At 46.8% G+C, this 20,513-nt stretch overlaps 1 protein-coding gene across 1 annotated transcript in view; it reads left to right on the forward strand.

The window, feature by feature from the left end:
* The window catches only part of LOC147705851 (extracellular calcium-sensing receptor-like), a 210,446-nt gene that overhangs the window by 89,020 nt on the left and 100,913 nt on the right, over positions 1 to 20,513 (forward strand). Inside the window, exon 3 of the mRNA XM_086928989.1 lies at positions 1,239 to 2,069. Coding sequence (XP_086785115.1) covers positions 1,239 to 2,069 — 831 coding nt within the window. The remainder of the gene's footprint in view (positions 1 to 1,238; positions 2,070 to 20,513) is intronic.

The raw sequence follows: 20,513 nt of genomic DNA on the forward strand, positions 1-20,513 counted from the left end.
GTTTAGTGTCTTTAATTATGGAGTCCATTTCCAACTCTCTAAACAATTTTTGGTGAAATCTTGTTGGGTGTAATCTCTGATGATGCTAGATAGGTTTGTAGTTGAAAGGGACAGGCGTGAAATCCAATTGGGGTGGGAGGGGGACTAAGCAGAAGTTTTTCTGCTGAAGAAGGTTTCCGCTATGTTGAATTTTTGCTGCTGAGATCACTGGAGACATCCTCTGCCAAAACACTCTTCCAGAACAGGAAATAAAACAAACTGTTGCAAGAATTGATATGGAGAGAATTTAGGGATGGATAAGATTGGTTAACGCACATTTACTAATGGTAGTTTAAGTACGACCATTTAAAACCCATTTGGGGCCCACTTTTCCTCAGACCATCAGGCTAGCTTGAATCCAGTTGCCAAGTGAACAAGGGACCCATGTCTGGGCATACCCTGCCAACTTAGGGCGAACAAAGCCCAGTCACCATTATATCTGGGTTGAATCCATCATTGTTCTTTAGCTCACTTTGCCACCCCAGTTCAGACCAAGCCATATGCAAATCAGTCTTGCCCCTGTTCCTCATGGGAACAGTCCAGCCCGAACTGCCAAGCCAGGTCTTTCCTGGACCTGAAACCAGCATCCTGGGACCGGTTTCGGGGTAACTCCTCTCATTAGGATTAAGACTGATTTGTATTTGGCTGGGTCTGAACTGGCGTGGGGTACTTAGCTAAAGACTGATGATGGATTCGACCCAGATATAATAGTGACTGGAGGTGGATATCTAAAAAGTTTCAGCACTCCATCCATTATCTCCTTGTGTTTGCTTTCTTCGCCCTAAATTGGCAGGGTATTACCAGACGTTTGTCCCTTGCTCACTGGATTCAGGCTAGCTTGGGTGATAAGGGCTGTTACGCCGAAACTGGTCCCAGGATGCTTGTTTTTGTTCCAGGGAAGACCTGGCTTGGCAGTTCAGGCTTGACTGTTCCCATGAGGAACAGAGTCAAGACTGACTTCCATATAGATGGGTCCAAACTGGGGTAGCTAAGTGAGCTAAATAATGATGATGGATTCTACCCAGATCTAATAGTGACTGGGGGTGAGTGTCTGAAAAGCTTCAGCACTCCGCCCATTATCTCCTTATGTTTGCATAATAACGAGATAGTCAACACCTAAAATTGTTTTATCACTTTCTATTTCAAGTGTATTTGGGAGGATAAATGCTGCTCACATTATTGTTTATGTTTTTTTTCAGATCAGTTATGGCTCTGGACTACCACTTCTAAGTGATAAACGCCAGTTTCCTTCTTTTGTGCGAACCAACCCAAGCTCTGACAGTGTTCCCTATGTTTTAGCACAGTTAGTCATACAGTTTGGCTGGACATGGGTTGGAATCCTGGCATCGGACAGTGACTATGGCATACATGGCAGCCAGAAGCTCAGGACAGAACTAGCAAACAACAGAGTCTGTGTGGCATTCTTAGTAACTGTGAGTGACAATGACAGCAAGAGTAAAATATCCTCAATAGTTGATCTACTCAAGAAATCCACAGTGACTGGAGTTATTCTGTATACATACCCGACTGAGGTGAACAGCATCTTCGATACACTTGCAGAACAAGGTGTTATGGGCAAAGTGTGGCTCGCCAGCCCCAGTCTTGTAGGTACCTTTGTATTTTACAAAGAAAGTTTATGGAAGTTGCTCAACGGTAGCCTTGGAATTTCTCCCCACAAGCGAGAGTCTCGTGCATTCCAGAAATTTCTGTATAAACTTCACCCCTCACTTTCAACCAATGACATTTATATCAAGGCCTTCTGGGAACACGTCTTTGAATGCCAATGGTTGCCAAACAATAGCCATCCAAATATGACAGATGAGGAAAATGGAAGTAAAGGGGCCAATATTTGTACAGGATCAGAAAAACTGGAGGCACTTCCAACTTCAGTGTACAATGTGGATAATTTCCGCTACTCCTATTATGCGTACACTGCAGTGCATGTGCTGGCCCATGCTCTGGACACAATGTTATCCTGCAGCCTCAGAAATGAAAAATGTCCCAACATGCTGGAATTTCGCCCATGGCAGGTGAGTACACATAATTTCCTAGGGGCCTTGTACATGAAAAATGTTTTCACAATGAGGGTACCTGGGCGCAGAGCACTAGCTGGTCTCCCACATTTGTGGCTTTCTGGAAGTCACAGATCACACTGCTTAGGGACAGGAGATATTAGGGGACGGGGTGGAGTGATGGGCACTTAAGGCATGGGGCAGGGGGTTCATCCTCTTGCTGTCTCCATTTGACAAGTAGTAAGGCAGGGACAGTTTTGGCTAGGCAGGTAGGAATGTTTGTAAAATGAGCAGTGTAAATTAGTGAGGACAGTAGGGTGGGGGGATGACACAGGAATCCAGTGAAATTTCGGGGGAAGTTCTGTGCAGGTTATGTGCAATGGGAAGAGATGACCTTATTAGGCCAGACATTTTGGGGCAGACCTGGGTGGGAATGGCCATATCCCCCACGGCCATATCTCTGTGGGGGAAACAGCAATTGGCTGAAGAACTGGTAAATGCAAGAAGAGTGGAGTGGATTGGGAACAGGGAAAAAAAGTTCAAGGGTGATTGCGTTCTACTCAATCTCTCTGACCCTGAGGTACTACCAAACATATTGCCTAACATTTTTCCACCACAGAGACGATCTACTTCTATTGTTCCATTGACTCTTGACTTCTTTTACCCCCGGAAAGGCAGAGGCCCCAATCCAAGCACCTTAAGAACAAAATGGAACGTCGTAACCAAAAGGGGTAGTAAGAATTTTGGTTCCGTTGAGTGGGGTCTAGGATTGGAAAACAGATTTTCTGCTCTTTCCAATCTAGATGCTTGTGATTGACAAATAACTAATTGTATGCCTCAGCTGCAAATATCTTTAGCCACTTGCACAATAGGGGGGCATAATCGAGCTATGGGTTCACCAAATGAGTCATGTAATCCAGATGTTCCAGTAGGATTAGCTTATTCAATTGTAAATGACAATGTTAATGTTGACGTAAATTTGAACGGGCTTGATCACAGTTCTGAAATATGTGCGGAGTATGCCTCCGGGAACTTTCTATCTTGGAATGTTGCGGGGCTCTGTTCCAAAATGGACTGTTGAGAATGGTTTGTATTTGTCAGCAAGTATGACGTTTGCATTTTTCAAGAAACATGGGCCTGTGATCCTGTTTTTGCTTTGGGGTATCTGAATTATTATGTACCGGCCATTAAAGGTCCCAAAGGGAGACCGATGGGAGGACTCACTATATGGGTCCGTCAGTCCCTGAAGATCTTAGTAAAAAATCTAGAGCTCAATCACAAAGATATCCAGCTCATTAGACTTATGAGGGACTCATCCACCTCCATTGACATTTATAATTTATGCGCTAGAGGAGGAAATGCTGGTAAATCAGTGGTCCTATCGTCCCTGTATAATTACCTAGATATCCACTCTTCTGGGAACAACATCATATTGGCAGGAGACCTAAACTGTACTTTTGAACCCCTTGATACTGGTGAGGCTTTTTTAGGTGCGGAGGAAGACAAGATCTGGGAAATCCCTGCACTTGACCTAACCCCAATAACTCGCTGGACCGAGGATATCTTAGGTTTGAATGCTATGTGCCTTGTACATGGGTTAAGGGCTTTGAATGGTCGTACTAAGTCAGACAGAGTATCAGCCATGACTTTTAATAATGGAAGATCTAAGAGTCGTATTGACTATGTTATATGCAGTATGTCCCTATGGTCATCTATTATTGATATGGAGGTTATGGAAAGGCTCGAGAGTGACCACAATCCTCTTTGTGTTCTCCATAAATGGTGGCTGTCTGATGTTATTGCCCCTAGTGCTTCTGTTGATCCCTTACCCCCGCTGATTGTACCTACAAATGACTTACGCAGGCTGAGGTGGACTAGTGTTAAAACAGATCAGCTGGTTCTGGAAAAAATAAGTATGGCAACTGACAAGGCTATCATGGCCCTTGAGGGTGAAGCTGGGCTCTTTCCTAGCAAAAATACTGTCACCAAGGTCCATGATGTTCTCTTTAATGAAATCAAGGGCCATTTTCTGAAACCGGCAAATAAAAAGAAGATCTGTGCCCACAGACCAGCACGATGGTACAATCATGAATGTAGGCTGGCAAGAACCTCCTTGGGCGATGCTATCAAAAACAAAAATCTAGAGGCTATTAGATCTGCCAGGAAGCAATATAAACAGTGCATAGCAAAAGCGAAAAAAGATTGGGATGAGGCACACTGGAACAATTTAAAAAATGCAAGTGATCGTAAGGACTCCAGGTTATTTTGGCATATAGTCAAATGGGGACATGACAGGTTAGAAGAGGCAAGCACTAATAATGTCCCCCAGGATGCTTGGGTTAAGTTTTTTAGCGAACAGTATGCCTCAAGAGATCAGGCAGTGGATAGAAGGTGCCTGCACTTTTTACCAACTGAGGATGACATCTTCACCAAGAATGAAATAGTCACTGCCCTTAAAACTGTTCGAAGTGGGCGGGCCCCTGGTATTGACGGGGTTCCGGCAGATGTTTTTTTGAATGACACTGATAGATGGTGCAAATATATTCATTTGTTGATAAATTTGATTACCAGAGGGGCAGATATTCCAGTAACCTGGCGGGGTGCTGTAATCATCCCTATATACAAGAAAGGAGATCGAGCACAGCCCGGTAATTATCGCCCCATTAGTTTAATAGACACCATCCAGAAAATAGTGGGGCGAGTAATTGTTAATAGGTTGCTCGATTGGGCTGATGAATACAACATATTATCCCCCTTCCAGGCTGGATTTCGCAGGGCAACCAGTACTGTGGATCAAGTCTTCCGGTTCCAACTGATACAGTGGAAGACCGTGGTGCTAGGCGGAGGCAGCCTGTATGCAGCATTCGTTGACTTGCGGGCTGCCTTCGACCTGGTACCTAGGGCGAAACTGTGGGAAGTGCTTGAGACACTAGGGGTCCCTGGGGATCTGTTGATTTTAATTATGCGACTGCATGAGGGCAACTATGCCAAAATACGATGGGGAGGATATGGGAATGACACTGCCGAATTTCCTGTTGAGCGCGGGGTTCGGCAGGGATGTTCAATGGCCCCTACTTTGTTTACCCTTTTTAATAATGGTATTGTTTCCCGCATGCAATCTCGGGCTGTGGACGCCCCTTCTCTCGCTGGTGAGAAAGTCCCCATTTTAATGTTCGCCGATGACACCTTAATTTTATCAAAAACCCCTAGTGGTTTACAAAAAGCATTGGCAATATTTGACGAGTTCTGTGTTGATCACGGACTTGAGGTGAATGCGTCCAAGACAAAACTCATGGCTTTTAACCCACATAGAAATTTTAAATCAAAAATTACCATGAGTGGCCGCATTCTTGAAGTTGTAAAATCCTTCACTTATCTGGGGATCCTGATCTCCAATGACAATAAGTGGCAGCAACACCTTAATATTGCTACATTAAGGCACAAGCAGCTAGCCGGCACTATAATCAAGGAGCATAGGAAGTCACTGACAAAACCTATTAAACCACCCCTGATAATATATGAGGCAAAAGCAATTGGGTCTGCTTTGTATGGTGCAGAGCTATGGGGGTACGAAAACCTCCATGAACTCCAACTATCTGAAAATAAATTTCTGAGGTCATTGACAGGTACCCCACAGAGCAGTCCATTATTGCCCCTGCGTTACGAGTTAGGCAGAAGAGAAATTACGGAAAAGGCTAAACTACGTCCGATATTATTCTGGCGTAGACTTTGGACTACGCCAGAGCTCTCGCATTACGCGGAAGGGTTCACTGATGTTATTAAAGCTGACCATTATAACAAAATCAGATGGTTTAAAACACTAAAGATTGCACTGTTTAACTTAGGACTACATGCTTTATGGACTGATCCTGCTGGGGCTTTATTTCCCTCTAAGTCTGTTTTAAAAGACATTTTCTGGGAATACGTTGCCAATAGGAGCATGCTCAATACTAACAGCGGGACCATGGCCACTAGCTACCTAGAAGTTAAAATGTACCCCATTTATGAAAAGTATTGGGATTACATAACGAACCCCTTGGACAGGAAATTGCTATTCCAATTGAGGGTAGGCTCGCTCCCCCTTCGTAATTTAACAGCCAAATGGAAACCAGGGGGGGTAGCACTATGTCCAGCCTGGGGGGTAGGAAAAGAAACCCTAGGTCACTTCCTGTTTTGTTGCCCAGTATATTTTGCCTCAAGGCGAGCCTGGTTGGCTCCTATGTGTAGGAATTTAGGTACAAAAAGTAGTATGGTGGCACTGCGTATAGTAAAATCCACTACTGAAGAATGGATCAATATTGCAATTGCAAAGTACCTGGGGTGGGCGTGGGTTTTAAGGCAGAGACTGTTGGTAAGTTAATCACTCGCCATCAAGTTGATCAGAGACTGCTAGACAGTTGTCTATTCTCTGTAACTGCTTAGTAAATAGCCAGAGACTGCTAAACTAATGTTTATTCTCTGTTTATGTTTATGTAATGTGTCATTGGCTTGAACGTTGAACTTTTAATAGAATGATTTCTTGAGGATTTTTATATTGCTATTATGAATATCACCCCTCTGGTGTTTCTGGTGTTTCTTTTTTTGACAGTAATGATTTTTGCACCTGTATATATGATGTGTCATCGTTTTTAATTCCCTAAATTGTGTAATAGCTTTTAATTGTTAAAATTGTGTAATGTGCTTGTCTGACTGAGTATGTAAATTTAATTGGTTTTTATTATATGTTTGTTTGTTTTGCTTTTATGAGTAATACTCGAATAAAGCACTTTTGAATTGAAAAAATTGGTAGGACCCAGTAGAGAAACCGCAAGCGGTGTGGAAGCAGCTGTGGCTGCATGCTCATCACCACAGGGCAGGAGGAGATCAAGGGGGCCAGGCATAGGAGTGCAGACATTTACTGGTAGGCACTGAAGATGAAGTACCCAAAAATGGTTTAAAAGCTTGTCTAGTATGCTAGGAGAGAATATCAAATGTGTCACAACATCTGCCTAAGGGCCGTCTGTAGGCAGTAGTCAGACCAATATAGGATTGGCTGTGAAAACGACCACACATGCTGAACAGAGAGGAGAAGCAGGAGGGACTGTGTTGCAGCAAGGCATAGTGGGTGGTGATCAAAGAGTGGGTGGCACTGTGGCGACATTAGCACACCACCAGGGGGCGCATATCATGAAGCGCATGTTGGCAGTGAAGAATGATGGCATCACAGCCAAGGATATACTGGGAAAGGTAGTGCTCCTGGGCACCAACACGATGTATTGAGGATATCAAGGAGCAACCAACAAATGTGTACGTTCCCAGGGACAAAAGAGCACCTACATCGGGTGTTTAGGCAGAGAAGGACAAAGGGGAGGTAGGAGTGAAGGGGGGATAGATGGGAGTAGTAGGAGTGGCCAATGAGTATCAATCCAAGAAGATGATCTATAGAATAGGCACATAGGAGCTAGTGATACCATTGCGGAGGAAGATGCCACAGTGACATGTGAATCAGTAGATGATGCCACAAGGTTGGTCAGTTGTGGGGGACCTGGAGATGAGCTAGCACAGAGTAATATAAGTTAGCTTTTCACTATCTATGTCGATAAAGCTCTGTGAATTCGCTGTGTGATTTCTTTCTCACTATTTGAGACTTTTAGCACATTTCCTCAATGGACTTTAACATAGGGAACTTATCATAGATTGGTATGCCACTATCTTGCCCTTTTTCTCTTTGTAAGAAAGAGATCGACAGGAGAATGGTACTGAGCACTACAGTGCTTTGTTTAGTGACCTAGAAGTGCCTCTAGCCCTTGAAAAGATTGAAGGACAAAACCCTTCACTGACCTTTATTGGGATTAAACTGGATATGGAACACATGGTAGCAAGATTACCTGACAAAAAACGTGCAGGAGATAAAGGCTTAGCTTGCAAGAGTAAGAGGTATGAGAAAGGTGGTGTTGAGAATAGTTTAAAAGCAGTTGGGCTAATTGAACTTTGCCTGTAACATGATGGGAGCAGGGAAAAGGTTCTGCAGGAGGCTAGGTTGTGCTGTGTCCGATACTTCATTGCCACATCATGAAGGGAGGTTCACCATGGCAATGAAAGCTGATTTGTGAGCTTGGAATTTATTTTTAGAGGCGTTCAATGGCATTTCAATGTATTGTGTGAAAGAAGACACATTTTGGCAATTGGTATTTGGTATTTATTTATTTAATTGCATACATTAATTAAAACCATTGCATTACAATAGAGCATTAAAAAAGACATCACAATTAATGGAAATAAAACGGGATCTGAGAAAGTACAATAATTAAAATGCCAGCATTTGTTTAAGGGCTTCTTATCGTGGTTTCAATTGGGTGTTGCTTTTTGGCTACATCCATAATGGTTCTAAAGTAGACCACTGATATGAAACAGTGAGGTGGGTTGGGAAGGAGAGAAGTTGAGAATATGGTTGCAAGTATCAAAAACTGATCAAGCGGGGAGAGGGACATGTATCTAGTCGAGTAGGACTGAAGAGGCAAAGGTCTGTTTGGTGAAGAAGTGGGAGAGATTTATTGACTGGCCAGGGAAGAAGGGTGAAGAGATATGTTGTCATGAGGATGGGTCCAGGATTAAAGCATAACATTTGTTGGCAGTGATATGATTAGCACTTGCACAAATGGGTTTCGATCAGGACAAATGCATCACTCATTTTTTAGAATGATTGAAGCAGCCAGTTTGGGATTGGCATGGCATGAGATAATGGAAATAGGAGATGGATATCGAAATGGTGCAAGAAATGTGTCAGGAAATAAAAGTTTTAGTGAGAAAGGGAAGACATGTGGATCTTGTGTTTTTTTTACCACAAAATAATGGGGGAGGAGGACTAGGAGCTAGATCAAGGTCCAGTGACTCGTGCTCCTGAAAATAACGAATAGATCCCACTGGAGTCACTGTTCATGAGAGAAGGACATGGAGAGAGACTAGGGTTGTTCTAATACTTTGGTTGTTGGGGACAGTGTGTCCTGATTGCGATGCCCTCACACACCCGGAAGGATGTCATGCTTAACCATTGGGCGGTGCTCCTCATTGGGCAGGTGCTGCAATTGCCCCACAGGTCCCCCAAAGGGTCACCTTGTCAGAGATCTTTTCAGGATAAAGCAGTATCGGTGTGTGGAGGTGAGTGGCAGTGGAGTCCTAAAGTGATATCTAAAAACTCACTGGAGGGTAGCTATACAGTTTATTAAGGAAAAATACCTCTGCAATCAGTAAAAAAACCCGAAGGTTGTGCTGCTTAGAGGGGAGTAATGGCCCTCAGTAGCTAAAGAAAGGGTAAAATGCCCCTAATGGACATGTTTTGTGGTCAAATGCAAAAACCACAGTTGATGGACAGAATGCAGAACAATGTCATACATTCAACCCAGTACAGAGATCTGGGCCTAAATCCAACGTTTTTTTGCCCTCCACACCACCCCAGTTCAGACATGGCATATGCAAATCAGTCTGACCCTGTGCCTCATGGGAACAGTCCAGCCCGAACTGCCAAGCCATGCCTTCCCTGGACCGGAAACAAGCTTCCGAGGACCGGTTTCTGGCATTCCAGCCGTCTTCAGCCCGGCTTGCTTGAATCCAGTGGTGTGGAGAGCATGGGACTCACGTCTGAGCATACCCATCCCACTCGGGTTGACAAATGCAAAGACCACAGTTGATGGAGAGAATGCAGAACAATGTCATACATTCACCCCAGTACAGAGAACTGGGCCTAAATCCATCGTTTTTTTGCACTCCACACCACCCCAATTCAGACATGGCCATATGCAAATCAGTCTGACCCTGTGCCTCATGGCAACAGTCCAGCCCGAACCGCCAAGCCATGCCTTCCCTGGACTGGAAACAAGCTTCCGAGGACCGGTTTCTGGCATTCCAGCCGTCTTCAGCCCAACTTGCTTGAATCCAGTGGTGTGGCGAGCATTGGACTCAAGTCTGAGCATACCCATCCCCCTCGGGGTGACAAATGCAAAAAACCACAGTTGATGGACAGAATGCAGAACAATGTCATACATTCACCCCAGTACAGAGAACTGGGCCTAAATCCATCGTTTTTTTGCACTCCACACCACCCCAGTTCAGACATGGCCATATGCAAATCAGTCTGACCCTTTGCCTCATGGGAACAGTCCAGCCCGAACTGCCAAGCCATGCCTTCCCTGGACCGGAAACAAGCTTCCGAGGACAGGTTTCTAGCATTCCAGCCGTCTTCAGCCCGGCTTGCTTGAATCCAGTGGTGTGGAGAGCATGGGACTCAAGTCTGAGCATACCCATCCCACTCGGGGTGACAAATGTAAAAACCACAGTTGATGGACAGAATTCAGAACAATGTCATACATTCACCCCAGTACAGAGATCTGGGCCTAAATCCATCGTTTTTTTTGCACCCCACACGACCCCAGTTCAGACATGGCCATATGCAAATCAGTCTGACCCTTTGCCTCATGGGAACAGTCCAACCCGAACTGCCAAGCCATGCCTTCCCTGGACCGGAAACAAGCTTCTGAGGACCGGTATCTGGCATTCCAGCCGTCTTCAGCCCGGCTTGCTTGAATCCAGTGGTGTGGAGAGCATGGGACTCATGTCTGAGCATACCCATCCCACTCGGGGTGACAAATGCAAAAACCACAGTTGATGGACAGAATGCAGAACAATGTCATACATTCACCCCAGTACAGAGATCTGGGCCTAAATCCATTGTTTTTTTGCAATCCACACCACCCAAGTTCAGACATGGCCATATGCAAATCAGTCTGACCCTGTGCCTCATGGCAACAGTCCAGCCCAAACTGCCAAGCCATGCCTTCCCTGGACCGGAAAAAAGCTTCCGAGGACCGGTGTCTGGCATTCCAGCCGTCTTCAGCCCAGCTTGCTTGAATCCAATGGTGTGGAGAGCATGGGACTCACATCTGAGCATACCCATCCCACACTGAGTGACAAATGCAAAAACCACAGTTGATGGACAGAATGCAGAACAATGTCATACATTCACCCCAGTACAGAGATCTGGGCCTAAATCTATCGTTTTTTTGCACTCCACACCACCCCAGTTCAGACATAGCCATATGCAAATCAGTCTGACCCTGTGCCTCATGGGTCTGTGAAAAAGGGGGGGGGGGCCCTGCCTAAATCGGATGAACCCTGACAAGGAATATACGTTTTTAGAAAAAAGTGGAGTTCAGCACCGGGTTTTGTGCATTTTATAAAATCACATACAAGGGGTGCTAAGGTCTGTAGTGGCCTCAAATGTCTAACGTGTATTCAAAAGATAAAAGTATAGACTGTAAGGGTGAGAGAGCAAAGCAAGAATAAATCCTTCAGCCCACCCATTGGCGGAACTTCATCATCTGGGATTTAGAAACACCAGCCTGGTATCCACTAGGTGTCTCACCTTGAGAGGAATGTGAGTACAACAGCTAGTGTATGGTACACCAGTGATGGAAATCTGGGTAGCAGTGTATAGAGGGCTGTGGGAAGTGAAAAAAGTTGCAGTGTACAAAGCATATGTGCTATAGAGAATGTGGTGAGAAAAAATTGACTAGCATGGTGCCTAATAAACCTTTATTCAGACGGTCACCATGGTGCCAAAATTAAAAGCAGAGTGTGAATGGATGTAAGCATATATTGCCAGTCATAGGTGAATCAATCGGTCGACATGTTTCAGCCTAAGAAGGCTTTCTTCAGGACCTAATACGACACTACTGCAACTGTGGTAGAAAAAATATATCTGAATGTCTAAATATAAGGGTACATACCATGCCAAACAACAGGGCAGAAACTTGAGTAAGATTTCCCCTGATAGCCTAGCTCCTCATCTCTTACCTGTTGACCACTTTGATATGAGCCTTGATCTCGACACACGACTAACAAATTTTAATGACCACATTACTTTGGCAATCGATCAGATCGCCCCAATCAGGCCCATAAAAACCTATCGCTCTGCTCCCTCGGCCCCATGGTATTCGAATGATCTTCGCAAGCTTAAATCGGAATGTAAACGTCTTGAGAGACGTTGGAGAATCACCTTCTCACCAGATCGTAAAATTCTTTATAAAGCCGCCTTGAAAAACTATAGGAAGAAGATCATCGAACATAAAAGAATATTTTTAGAAGAAAAAATTAATCGCTCCCAAGGTTCATCAAGGGAAATATTTGAGACAGTCAGATCCTTCACGGATCCCCTGGCATTGAAACGACCCCCAGTGGTATCACAGACTCTCTGTGATAATCTCTCTGTCTTTTTCGAGAATAAAATAGCCACCATCTATGATTCTTTCCCTACCAACACTTCTGTATATAAAAGTCCTACCCCTGTCTCTCTCCCTGGTCCTGAGTCCCTGTTTGTTGACTTTGCAGAGATTTCCCTGGAACAATCTCTTGCAGAACTTCTTAAAATTAAATCTGGCTCTCCGCTGGACCCATGGCCAGCTAAACATTACACATCTTTAGTTCCCATCCTTAACCCCTTCCTGAATAGAATATGGAATGACTCATTACAGCTGGGACTTTTTCCTGACACTTGGAAACGAGCACGTCTGGTTCCGATAATTAAGAAGGCCAGTGACGATCCTTGTGATCCTGCTAACTACAGGCCCATTTCTCTATTGCCTGCCCCTGCTAAAGTACTAGAAAGACTTGCTCAACAACAACTAGCTAGCTTTCTCGAAACATCAGGTGCTTTTCATGATTCTCAGCATGGCTTTAGACCAGGATACAGCACTGAGTCGGCTCTTATCGAGATGTCAGACGCAGTAAGATGGAGGCTGGATGAGGGATCAAGAGCGGTGTTGGTGCTGCTGGACTTGTCGGCAGCATTCGACACCATCTCCCACCCCCTCCTCCTTGACCGCCTGCATTCGAAAGGTATTCAGGGCACGGCCTTAGGATGGATTTCATCCTTTTTGTCCAGCCAGACCCAGGCAGTGTTCACTCCCCCATTTATTTCAGAAAGTCGCCCGCTTCGGTGGGGAGTCCCTCAGGGCTCCTCGCTGAGCCCCCTCTTATTTAATGTTTATTTTTCCCCACTTTTCGATATCATCGCCCAAACTGGTATAAAGGTCACCTCCTATGCTGATGATATCCAGCTTATGTTTTCATTCAATAACATTTCCCCCTCAACATTTGACCTATTAATAAACTGCCTCCGTACAATTGCCCACTGGATGGACAATAGTTTCCTAAGATTGAATGCTGGGAAAACGGAGGTTCTCTTTTTCCACCAGCCTTCTCCATTGGAACCCAATATTTGGTGGCCTACCGACGTAAGTGCCTCCCCTCTCCCAAAAGACTCTGTGAAGAATCTTGGAGTGAGATGGGATTCCAACCTTACTTTTCATCATCAAGTGCATATAGTCTCCACTGCCTGTCTAGCCAAGATCAGAATGATAAAAAAGTTCATTCATTTTCTGCCTAGTAATACCAGGAAGATTGTAGTCCAGGTGTTAATTACTTCGCACCTGGACTACGCCAATGGCCTTTATTCTGGCCTGTCTGCAGGGCTCAGTCATCGCCTTCAGACAGTACAGAATGCGGCTGTGCGATTGGTTACCAGTCTCCCCCTACGTGAGCACATTGCCCCCCACCGCCCTGAACTTCACTGGTTACCACTGCATAAGAGGGCCGAATTTAAAGCTTTGGTACTAGCTCATCGGGCCATGCTAGGTAAAGGCTCCGCATATCTGTCTTCTTGTCTGATCCCTTATAATAACTTCAGGACTCTACGTTCCTCGTCTAAAAACCTCCTTTCTGTTCCCAGATTCAGGAAAACCCGCTCAGGTGGGAAAACTTTCCCAGTGTTGACAGCGGCCCTCTGGAATAAACTCCCTAATGCCATCCAGCTGATCAAAGATGAACAACCTTTCCGGCGAGCACTTAAAACTCACCTGTTCTGCTGATTGACTTCTGCCTCAAATAACCATCCAAGGTCTGCATGTAGTTACACAGGAGCGCCGGGACACCCCGTTGGGGTAGCTGTGCGCGATACCAAAACACACTAAATAAATTAATGCCAGTGACAATAACCTACCAGCCTTGTGTGGGTAAATAGGTAGGAGATGAAGTCATGGTATATTGAAACCAACTGCTCCAGAAACACAAAAACAGTGTATACAAACAAACAGGTACACGTGTTGTAAATACTAACAAAGAATGTTTGTGAAAGATGAGACATAAAGGACCACGGAGACATTGCTCTATTACTATGAATTGATTAGTTAATTAATCACTCACCCGCAATTTTGCTAGGAGATGGCCTCACCTCGCCTGGCGCTCGCTCAGGACAATGAGGCCCCGCTCTAGTAAGAAATAAAGAAAGGAGAAACACCAACATAATAACTGATTATGCTGGAAACCTATATATTTCTTAGACCACTTAGTGTTTAAAAAGGCAAACGTGGCAGAACAATAGTGTTCGCTGGCCAAATTTAGTCGATGTTGAGCATCTGAATCAATCAAACACTCACACCCAGTCAAAAGATCTGGGTTTAATCCATCACCGTTCTTTAGCCCACTCTGCCACCCCAGTTCAGACATGGCTCCGTCCATCACCACCCCCTTTTGTACCGCTTTTGGCCGCCATAAGTGTGGCAGGGTATGCTCAGACGTGAGTCGCTTGCTCACTTTGCCACTGGATTCAAGCAAGCAGGGCTGAAGACGGCTGGAATGCCAGAAACCAGTCCTCGGAAGCTTGTTTCTGGTCCAGGGAAGACATGGCTTGGCAGTTCGGGCTGGACTGTTCCCATGAGGCACAGGGTCAGACTGATTTGCATATAGCCATGTCTGAACTGGGGTGGCAGAGTGGGCTAAAGAATGGTGATGGATTAAACCCAGATCTTTTGACTGGGTGTGAGTGTTTGATTGATTCAGATACTCCGTCCATCACCACCCCCTTTTGTACCACTTTTGGTCGCCATAAGTGTGGCAGGGTATGCTCAAACGTGAGTCCCTTGCTCACTTTGCCACTGGATTCAATCAAGCCGGGCTGAAGACGGCTGGAATGCCAGAAACCGGTCCTCGGAAGCTTGTTCCCGGTCCAGGGAAGACATGGCTTGGCAGTTCGGGCTGGACTGTTCCCATGAGGCACAGGGTCAGACTGATTTGCATATAGCCATGTCTGTACTGGGTTGGCAGAGTGGGCTAAAGAACGGTGATGGATTAAACCCAGATCTTTTGACTGGGTGTGAGTGTTTGATTGATTCAGATGCTTCGTCCATCACCACCCCCTTTTGTACCGCTTTTGGCCGCCATAAGTGTGGAAGGGTATGCTCAGACGTGAGTCCCTTGCTCACTTTGCCACTGGATACAAGCAAGCCGGGCTGAAGATGGCTGGAATGCCAGAAACCGGTCCTCGGAAGCTTGTTTCCAGTCATGGGAAGACATGGCTTGGCAGTTCGGGCTGGACTGTTCCCATGAGGCACAGGGTCAGACTGATTTGCATATAGCCATGTCTGAACTGGGGTGGCAGAGTGGGCTAAAGAACGGTGATGGATTAAACCCAGATCTTTTGACTGGGTGTGAGTGTTAAATTGATTCAGATGCTTCGTCCATCACCACCCCCTTTTGTACCGCTTTTGGCCGCCATAAGTGTGGCAGGGTATGCTCAGACGTGAGTCCCTTGCTCACTTTGCCACTGGATTCAAGGAAGCCGGGCTGCCTGCGGCTGGAACGCCAGAAACCGGTCCACGGAAGCTTGTTTCCAGTCCAGGGAAGACATGGCTTCGCAGATCAGGCTGGACTGTTCCCATGAGGCACAGGGTCAGACTGATTTGCATACAGCGATGTCAGAACTGAGGTGGCAGAGTGGGCTAAAGAACGGTGGTGGATTAAACCCAGATCTTTTGACTGGGTGTGAGTGTTTGATTGATTCAGATGCTCCGTCCATCACCACCCCCTTTTGTACCACTTTTGGCCACCATAATTGTGGCAGGGTATGCTCAGACGTGAGTCCCTTGCTCACTTTGCCACTGGATTCAAGCAAGCCCGGCTGAAGACGGCTGGAATGCCAGAAACCGGTCCTCTGAAGCTTGTTTCCGTTCCAGGGAAGACAACGCTTGGCAGTTCAGGCTGGACTGTTCCCATGAGGCACAGGGTCAGACTGATTTGCATATAGCCATGTCTGAACTGGGGTGGCAGAGTGGGCTAAAGAACGGTAATGGATTAAACCCAGATCTTTTGACTGGGTGTGAGTGTTTGATTGATTCAGATACTCCGTCCATCACCACCCCCTTTTGTACCGCTTTTGGTCGCCATAAGTGTGGCAGGGTATGCTCAGACGTGAGTCCCTTGCTCACTTTGCCACTGGATTCAAGCAAGCCGGGCTGAAGACGGCTGGAATGCCAGAAACCGGTCCTCGGAAGCTTGTTCCCGGTCCAGGGAAGACATGGCTTGGCAGTTCGGGCTGGACTGTTCCCATGAGGCATAGGGTCAGACTGATTTGCATATAGCCATGCCTGTACTGGGGTGGCAGAGTGGGCTAAAGAACGGTGATGGATTAAACCCAGATCTTTTGACTGGGTGTGAGTGTTTGATTGATTCAGATGCTTCGTCCATCACCACCCCCTTTTGGACCGCCTTTGGCCGCCATAAGTGTGGAAGGGTATGCTCACACGTGAGTCCCTTGCTCACTTTGCCACTGGATACAAGCAAGCTGGGCTGAAGATGGCTGGAATGCCAGAAACCGGTCCTCGGAAGCTTGTTTCCAGTCCAGGGAAGACACGGCTTGGCAGTTCGGGCTGGACTGTTCCCATGAGGCACAGGGTCAGACTGATTTGCATATAGCCATGTCTGAACTGGGGTGGCAGAGTGGTCTAAAGAACGGTGATGGATTAAACCCAGATCTTTTGACTGGGTGTGAGTGTTGAATTGATTCAGATGCTTCGTCCATCACCACCCCCTTTTGTACCGCTTTTGGCCGCCATAAGTGTGGCAGGGTATGCTCAGACGTGAGTCCCTTGCTCACTTTGCCACTGGATTCAAGCAAGCCGGGCTGCCGACGGCTGGAACGCCAGAAACTGGTCCTCGGAAGCTTGTTTCCAGTCCAGGGAAGACATGGCTTTGCAGATCAGGCTGGACTGTTCCCATGAGGCACAGGGTCAGACTGATTTGCATATAGCCATGTCTGAACTGGGGTGGCAGAGTGGGCTAAAGAACGGTGATGGATTAAACTAAGATCTTTTGACTGGGTGTGAGTGTTTGATTGATTCAGATGCTCCGTTCATCACCACCCCCTTTTGTACCGCTTTTGGCCGTCATAAGTGTGGCAGGGTATGCTCAGACGTGAGTCCCTTGCTCACTTTGCCACTGGATTCAAGCAAGCCGGGCTGAAGATGGCTAGAATGCCAGAAACCGGTCCTCGGAAGCTTGTTTCCGGTCCAGGGAAGACATGGCTTGGCAGTTCGGGCTGTACTGTTCCCATGAGGCACAGGGTCAGACTGATTTGCATATAGCCATGTCAGTACTGGGGTGGCAGAGTGGGCTAAAGAACGGTGATGGATTAAACCCAGATCTTTTGACTGGGTGTGAGTGTTTGATTGATTCAGATGCTTCGTCCATCACCACCCCCTTTTGTACCGCTTTTGGTCGCCATAAGTGTGGAAGGGTATGCTCAGACGTGAGTCCCTTGCTCACTTTGCCACTGGATACAAGCAAGCCGGGCTGAAGATGGCTGGAATGCCAGAAACCGGTCCTCGGAAGCTTGTTTCCAGTCCAGGGAAGACATGGCTTGGCAGTTCGGGCTGGACTGTTCCCATGAGGCACAGGGTCAGACTGATTTGCATATAGCCATGTCTGAACTGGGGTGGCAGAGTGGGCTAAAGAACGGTGATGGATTAAACCCAGATCTTTTGACTGGGTGTGAGTTTTAAATTGATTCAGGTGCTCCGTCCATCACCACCCCCTTTTGTACCGCTTTTGGCCGCCATAAGTGTGGCAGGGTATGCTCAGACGTGAGTCCCTTGCTCACTTTGCCACTGGATTCAAGGAAGCCGGGCTGCCTGCGGCTGGAACGCCAGAAACCGGTCCTCGGAAGCTTTTTTCCAGTCCAGGGAAGACATGGCTTCGCAGATCAGGCTGGACTGTTCCCATGAGGCACAGGGTCAGACTGATTTGCATACAGCGAAGTCAGAACTGGGGTGGCAGAGTGGGCTAAAGAACGGTGATGGATTAAACCCAGATCTTTTGACTGGGTGTGAGTGTTTGATTGATTCAGATGCTCCGTCCATCACCACCCCCTTTTGTACCACTTTTGGCCACCATCATTGTGGCAGGGTATGCTCAGACGTGAGTCCCTTGCTCACTTTGCCACTGAATTCAAGCAAGCCCGGCTGAAGACGGCTGGAATGCCAGAAACCGGTCCTCTGAAGCTTGTTTCCGTTCCAGGGAAGACAATGCTTGGCAGTTCGGGCTGGACTGTTCCCATGAGGCACAGGGTCAGACTGATTTGCATATAGCCATGTCTGAACTGGGGTGGCAGAGTGGGCTAAAGAACGGTAATGGATTAAACCCAGATCTTTTGACTGGGTGTGAGTGTTTGATTGATTCAGATACTCCGTCCATCACCACCCCCTTTTGTACCGCTTTTGGTCGCCATAAGTGTGGCAGGGTATGCTCAGACGTGAGTCCCTTGCTCACTTTGCCACTGGATTCAAGCAAGCCGGGCTGAAGACGGCTGGAATGCCAGAAACCGGTCCTCGGAAGCTTGTTCCCGGTCCAGGGAAGACATGGCTTGGCAGTTCGGGCTGGACTGTTCCCATGAGGCACAGGGTCAGACTGATTTGCATATAGCCATGCCTGTACTGGGGTGGCAGAGTGGGCTAAAGAACGGTGATGGATTAAACCCAGATCTTTTGACTGGGTGTGAGTGTTTGATTGATTCAGATGCTTCGTCCATCACCACCCCCTTTTGGACCGCCTTTGGCCGCCATAAGTGTGGAAGGGTATGCTCAGACGTGAGTCCCTTGCTCACTTTGCCACTGGATACAAGCAAGCTGGGCTGAAGATGGCTGGAATGCCAGAAACCGGTCCTCGGAAGCTTGTTTTCAGTCCAGGGAAGACATGGCTTGGCAGTTCGGGCTGGACTGTTCCCATGAGGCACAGGGTCAGACTGATTTGCATATAGCCATGTCTGAACTGGGGTGGCAGAGTGGGCTAAAGAACGGTGATGGATTAAACCCAGATCTTTTGACTGGGTGTGAGTGTTAAATTGATTCAGATGCTTCGTCCATCACCACCCCCTTTTGTACCGCTTTTGGCCGCCATAAGTGTGGCAGGGTATGCTCAGACGTGAGTCCCTTGCTCACTTTGCCACTGGATTCAAGCAAGCCGGGCTGCCGACGGCTGGAACGCCAGAAACTGGTCCTCGGAAGCTTGTTTCCAGTCCAGGGAAGACATGGCTTCGCAGATCAGGCTGGACTGTTCCCATGAGGCACAGGGTCAGACTGATTTGCATATAGCCATGTCTGAACTGGGGTGGCAGAGTGGGCTAAAGAACGGTGATGGATTAAACTAAGATCTTTTGACTGGGTGTGAGTGTTTGATTGATTCAGATGCTCCGTTCATCACCACCCCCTTTTGTACCGCTTTTGGCCGTCATAAGTGTGGCAGGGTATGCTCAGACGTGAGTCCCTTGCTCACTTTGCCACTGGATTCAAGCAAGCCGGGCTGAAGATGGCTGGAATGTCAGAAACCGGTCCTCGGAAGCTTGTTTCCGGTCCAGGGAAGACATGGCTTGGCAGTTCGGGCTGGACTGTTCCCATGAGGCACAGGGTCAGACTGATTTGCATACAGCGATGTCTGAACTGGGGTGGCAGAGTGGGCTAAAGAACGGTGATGGATTAAACCCAGATCTTTTGACTGGGTGTGAGTGTTTGATTGATTCAGATGCTCCGTCCATCACCACCCCCTTTTGTACTGCTTTTCGGAACAGGGTCATCGTGTTCCATGTGGGTTTGGTCTCTTGAATAGTCCATTGGAGCTGTTCTGTTGTGTGTTGTCTGTCAATGAAGTGTGTGCTCATTTTCTTAGTATTGCGGCCACAGCATATTTTGCTTCTGTGTTTATTGATTCTGATCCTGACCTGTCGCGTGGTAATGTCCACATAAGGAAGGTCGCATGGGCAACTGATGAGGTACACGCAGTTCTTAGTAATACAGTTTGTGTGCTTGCGTTGACTCCATTTTACCTCATCCAGTTCTAGTTCCATAGTGTGGTTTGTCAGGCCACATACATTTCAGTTACCACATTGGTAGTGTCCTTTCAATGCTAGGAAGCCCCAAAGAGTGGTCTGGTCCATGGTGACTCTTTTCTGAGGTCTTGTATGCACCAATAAATCCTTCAAATTCTGTGTTTGTTTGAACGCGAACCTAGGGCATAACAAATTGAGGTTGCCTGTGTTGACGATATGCCAGTGTTTTAGCACCATATTCTTGACCTTATTGGACATTCGTGTGAAGGTGGTGACGC

The sequence above is a fragment of the Lissotriton vulgaris genome, chromosome 7, assembly GCF_964263255.1.
Source record: "Lissotriton vulgaris chromosome 7, aLisVul1.2, whole genome shotgun sequence".
NCBI classification, from domain to species: Eukaryota; Metazoa; Chordata; class Amphibia; order Caudata; family Salamandridae; genus Lissotriton; species Lissotriton vulgaris.